The sequence below is a fragment of the Herpailurus yagouaroundi genome, unplaced genomic scaffold, assembly GCF_014898765.1.
Source record: "Herpailurus yagouaroundi ecotype Mexico unplaced genomic scaffold, PumYag 28, whole genome shotgun sequence".
Classification (NCBI taxonomy): domain Eukaryota; kingdom Metazoa; phylum Chordata; class Mammalia; order Carnivora; family Felidae; genus Herpailurus; species Herpailurus yagouaroundi.
The window spans coordinates 81,578,610-81,584,609 of record NW_024412376.1 but is presented as its reverse complement, the minus strand read 5'-3'; the positions used below and the strand labels follow the sequence as shown (position 1 = coordinate 81,584,609).

General features: G+C 37.8%; 1 protein-coding gene across 5 annotated transcripts in view; it reads right to left on the bottom strand.

Annotated features, from left to right (window-relative positions):
- CENPE (centromere protein E) overlaps positions 1-6,000 on the bottom strand; it is an 81,877-nt gene that overhangs the window by 68,746 nt on the left and 7,131 nt on the right. For all 5 annotated transcript variants that reach the window (XM_040477081.1, XM_040477108.1, XM_040477114.1 and 2 more), the window contains exons 9-11: positions 2,135-2,186; positions 552-639; positions 76-205 (exon numbers count right to left, since the gene is read on the bottom strand). In XM_040477081.1, the coding sequence (XP_040333015.1) occupies positions 76-205; positions 552-639; positions 2,135-2,186 (270 nt within the window). The remainder of the gene's footprint in view (positions 1-75; positions 206-551; positions 640-2,134; positions 2,187-6,000) is intronic.

Genomic DNA, 6,000 nt, shown 5'->3' with positions numbered 1-6,000 from the left:
TCACAGATCCACGACGCTCTTCCGACCCCCCCCGACCCGCCCCGGCCTGAATATTGAAATAAAAATCAAACTTACCTGTAGAGTAGTAAGGGTTTCATCAAAAGACACTGGAGTAATTGTGCAGATAATACGTGTTTTTGCATTTCCTCCCAAAGAATTCTGGAGAATTCGTGTTAATTTACTGTCTCGGTAATTTATGAAACCACTTAGTGAGAAAGGAGTTTGGGGAAAAAAAAACAGTAAGAATTTTTATTTAACAAAAGTGGTTGGTTTTTAATGCAGAACCTTAAATTAGCTACAATTTAAGAATTAATTCTTTATAGGTTACATGAGGCAGATCAAAACTACTCAGTAAAAAATATTTAAAATAGAAAGCAAATTTAGGAAGTTGTAGTCATATATTTAAGAAGCTAAGCATGCTCACAGAATCGCAAAAGCTTTTGAACATATTGAAGAAATCAGTACGTTTGAGTGTCACTGAAGTATTAAAATTCTCAACCTAATGAAAAATGTAAGCATTAATAGGTAAATGTACAATGGAATAAACTTACCCAACTTGTCCATCGCTAAGTTTCTTGATCACTTGTCCCAAAATAAATAAACTGCGATTTATATTACAGCCTTCCTTGAGTCGCACACCTGCATTTATTAAGCAAACATAAAAATGAAAACTAACCTCTGTATTAGATGATTAACTCATTTATCAATAAATTGTAAGAGAAACTAGAAATTAAAGGGTTAGATGATAAAGTCTGTGCTTTGGATTAGATCTGAGTCCACCTTTAATACCACTGGTTGAGCTCTTTCCCTGTTCCTCCTACCTAGTAAGTGAATCAGAAAGGTCATCACCTCAGAGAAAGAGCAAAAAGAAAATGATGGCTAAGAAAAAAAATCAGAGGGAAGTAAAGTTCCTTTCCCCCAAGAGCCTAATTCCCCAGTTCAAATCTATTTTTTCCAAACCTCCAAATATAGGCAACTATAGACTTACAACCAAATTAATTCCTATTAGGTGCACAACAAAGTTCTTACTTTTAAACTAATATGCTCTCTTGAGTCATATACCCCCCCAAAAAAGTACACTGAAAAAGCTCTTTCTCCCGTGCTCCATTCAACCAGTTCCTGTCCCCCTACGAGAAAATCACTTTTCTTAGTTGACTCTTGTAGAGATTTTTAGAAATTCAAGTTCATATATGTTTATTTCTTTTTTACACAAAGAGTAGCACACTATATATGCTAATTTGCACTTTGTTTTTTTTCACTTGGCAATATATCATATCAGTAAACACTGGTGTTTTTATCTTTTATAGCATAAAATTCCATTATATGGACGTATTGAAATTTATTTCCTCAGCACCCTGTTGAGGGTCATGTACGTTTTCAATATACCACATATATAAAAGGTACTACAACAAATAGTTTTGAACAGCTGTTATTTTACAGATGCATTTTTCAGCTATTGCTCTAACAAGCCAGCTAAAACAACAAGCATTTATTTCTTGTTTACAGATTGGAGGATCCACTGGTTTGGTGAATAGAGACCATGCTCAGGGGAGTGTCTCTGTGTCAGGCTGTAGGAAATAAACATAGAAAGGTTTGACATCTTCATGATCTTGAAACTTCCCATCTAAGTATGCTTTTCCATTTGTTTAAGTATTTGATTACATCCTTTAGGTCTGTTTTAAAGTTTTCTTTATTTTGGTCTTGTGTAATTTGTGTTGAGTTTTTTTCCTAGATATTAGATCTTTTAAGTCATTATTGTAAATGGAGTCTTTTTGTACACTAAATATTCTAACTGGTTGTTGTTTGTATTAGGAGTTATTAATATCGTATATTAATTTTGTACCTGACTACCTTCCTGAATTTCCTTACTAATTATGAAAATTTAGGTGGCTTTCATGGTACTTTCAGCTTTGTAGCTATACAATCCTACCAACTGCATAGTTTTAGCTTTTTAATTGATGCTATAGTAGCCCCAAATAGATAATTTGCTAGATATGGAAGCTGCTTTTTACATTAAAGAGTCTTGTCACAAACTTACTATCTTTATTAGTTTCTAAAATGCAAGGTAGCACTTCTTTATTCTGTAAAAGAACAAGATAACACTTAGGCCAAAACATTTATGAGTTTCCATTACCTTCAGCGCCTGTTTGAGCAGCTCTTTCACTGCCTGCAAGATCAACCAAATTCTGTAAGATAGATGAAAATGAAACTTTAGGAAGGGTAACTTCAAATAAAATCCCAATGACTGAAGGAAAAAATTTAACACATGGTTTATCAGCATACCCCATCTGTATGCTGGTCTCTCGCTCCACCGGTTAGGGCCTTAACATTTTTGGGTCAAACTGATGTGCATACTTTGTTCCTGCCTTATAATATAGCCTCCATAATGTTGTCTGAATAGATTCTCTATTTACTACACAAAGTTCAAAACCTTACCATGGTGAATATAATTCTTTACAATCTGGCACTTGTGTTCCTCCAGCTTTAAATCCACACATCACTCACTCTGAATTCTAGCTGACCTATTCACTATGCCCTAAATGCTTCATGTACTTCTATGCTTCCAAGAGCTATCTTTTGCCATTCCCTTTGTTTAGTTAGTTCTAATTTTCTAGACTGTCCCTATTCTTTACTCAGGACCAAAGACAACTGTTACCTTCTTAGTGAAACTTTGCCATCTTTATCCTTCCTCTCTCACACCTTGATCTGCTCTTTCAATTGTGTACCCAAGGGTTTTAAAGATACAACTTACTCTTCAGCACTTACTGTGTTGAGCTAGTCATCTGTGTCTCTGCCTACACTGTAGCATCTTTAAAAGCATGGGCCTCTCCTTCATTTCACAAATATTGTTGACAACAAGTGACTGCCTGTCATGCTCCAGGCAGTTTGTTAGGTACTAGGGATATGGCAGTGAATCAGACATGTAAGTTCTCTGCTCTCATTGAACTTTTATTCTACATGGGGCAGGCTGGGGAGAGGAGAAAGTTGGTGAGAAACAAGAAAAAGATAAGAAATGCATCATGGCAGATAATTTTTTGTTGTTTTATTTATTTATTTTGAGAGAGAGCGAGAGAGGGACAGAGAGAGGATCCCAAGCAGGCTCTGTGCTGTCAGTACAGGGCCCGAAGTAGGGCTTGAACTCACGAACTGTGAGATTATGACCTGAGTTGAGATCAAGAGTTGGATGCTCAAGGGACTGAGCCACCCAGGTGCCTCATTAGAGATAATTTAAATAGAGTGCTGGAAGGGGAAAGAGGAAGGTACAGAATAGGTTCTTTGGACTTGATGGCAGGGAAGTCCTCCCATTAAGCTAGAATCTGGAAAGAGGGGCCCAGCCATGCAAAGCCTAAGGGAGCTATACTCCAGATAGAAAGAACAGCTAGTATACCCAGTCACAAAGCAGAAATAAGCTTGGTGTGTTCAAAAAATAGGAAGGACAACAGAGTTGGTGAAATGGAGTTGGGACAAGACTGGGTCAGAGAAGTGGGTAGGGGTTAGATGGAATGGGGCATGGTAAGCAAGAGCAAGAAGTGTGGATTTTCTAAATGTGATGGTTAACAGTTTAAGCAAGAGAGTGACAGACATTTTGGCAGAGAAGGGTGAAAAGGGTGGGTGGGGAAGGACTGGAGAGAGGCAAGAGTGGCAGCAGGGAGCCCATTAGGCTCGTGTAGGAATCTGAGCAAGAGGTGAATGGCGGCTTGGACTAGTAAGGTAGCATGGGAAACAGTAAGTGATGGAGGGATGTGTTCCTTATTCTTCTAATCTCAGAGCCTGGTACTATGCTCAGAACATGATGCAGTCTCAGCAAATATTCTCAATGCATTAAAACAAAGTCAGAGACTTTCACGGATGGGCAGTAATTATGCACTCCTGCTTTAATTATGTCCTATCTCAGACACTACTTTCTCTAAAATACTCAGTCTAATCTTTCTGGTGTAGCATCTACTACAGAAGACCTAGATAAATAATAAAGGGGCAAAGTAGTGATGAAGGCAGCATGAGTTGAGGAATAAAAATGGGAACAAATATTGGTGTTCAAAGACACCAAGAGGCACCAATCTATCTGAGAGAGGGCTCACGTGGAGTAGAGGGAAATCAAATTAGGTTGGTTGAGAGTGGCCAGAATTTGCCAAAGGATGCAACATAACAAAAGCAGTACTTAGTAACATTAGAAATCTGCCAGCAGACCGCAGAAAGGAAGACCAGAGTCATAGAGGCCAGGTCAGGAGATGAGGACCTAAATGAATGTGATGCCCATGGGAATGTTGAATAAGAAATGCTGATGAATGGACACAAAAAGGGGAAGGCTGAAAAAGATGAGTCGGAACTGACTCGGGTCTAACCTAGGTGACCAGGATAATGTTGGTACTACTGGAAAAAAGGAATATTCACTGTGATAGAAAGAAATTAATTTTGTTTTAGACACACTGAAGTTTGAAGTAACAGTGAGACACACAATTATAATCATCTTTATAAAGACATGAATTAGAGCTCAGAGACTCTAGATAAAATACTTGACTGTCATCAATACAGAAACGATAACAGAATGTCTGAGGGCAGACGCAGGAAGCAAGAAAGGCGACAGCAGAACACTCCTATGTTTTAGACAGTAGAGTAGGAGAAAGAATTCCCACAAAGGGAACAGAGAAGAAGCAGAGCCAAAAGGACCTGGATATTATGAACCAGAAAGATCAGAAGACGCTAAAAAAACAAAACAGAACAAAACAAAACAAAACAGAGCCAGAAAATGATCTTTTGAGGAAGACTTCTTTCCAAGAAGATACTTACAATAAGTAGAAAGGCTGAAGGGTTGGACCAGATGGTATCTATATTTTTTTTTAATTTTTTTTTAACATTTTATTTATTTTTGAGACAGATACAGAGCATGAACAGGGGAGGTTCAGAGAGAGGGAGACACAGAATCTGAAACAGGCTCCAGGCTCCGAGCTGTCAGCACAGAGCCCGATGCGGGGCTCGAACTCACGGACCGAGAGATCATGACCTGAGCCGAAGTCGGCCGCTTAACCGACTGAGCCACCCAAGGGCCCCAGATGGTATCTATATTCCCTAGATGATAGAGTGTCAAAGTATATTAAAAAGTCATCAAGTTGATTACTGAACATGTCGAGAGTATTAAAGAAATTATTAACAGTTAAAATTGTAGTGAAATATCACAGATTGGATTTAGAAAACAAAACAGAAGTTAGGTTTTGTGTTTTATTGTTAAATTAAAGCAAGACCATCTACTAAAATAAATTTTATATTGGTACGGTAAAATAACTGAGGTGAACAAGAATTAGAATTTATTAAGACTCTGATTTTTCAAATCTGTAAGTGAATAATTAGAGATTTTTTATTTTTTTTTCCTGAAGTTTTCAAGAATAATCTTAAATCATATCCTACATGAAGCTAAGAAATTTAGACCCTGAAGACAGAAATAAAGCAATATTGGCAAGGAACAGGAAGCAAGCACAAAAAAAAGAGAACTTCTTCAGTGCAACAAGAAGGAAATGGTGGCTTACTTATGTAGAAAAAAGAAATGTTTACATCATGCTTATATTCACTATTCAGCAAACAAGTACTCAATATAAACTACGTATACTGTGTTGGGGCTATCAAGATGAATAAATGTCTTTCTTCCCTTCAAGGGATTTACAGTCGTAAACACAATGTTTATAATATAAAACACTTCCTGGGGCTCCTGGGTGGCTCAGTCGGTTAAGCGGCCGACTTCGGCTCAGGTCATGATCTCGTGGTCTGTGAGTTCGAGCCCCGCGTCGGGCTCTGTGCTGACAGCTCGGAGCCTGGAGCCTGTTTCAGATTCTGTGTCTCCCTCTCTCTCTGACCCTCCCCCGTTCATGCTCTGTCTCAAAAATAAATAAACATTTAAAAAAAAAAAAAATTTCCTTATTTCATTTAAGAATGAACTTGAATAATGTGATTTACTTTTTAACCATCCCAGTTAGGTTTTTGTTGATCTCATGAGTCTCAATTCTTTTG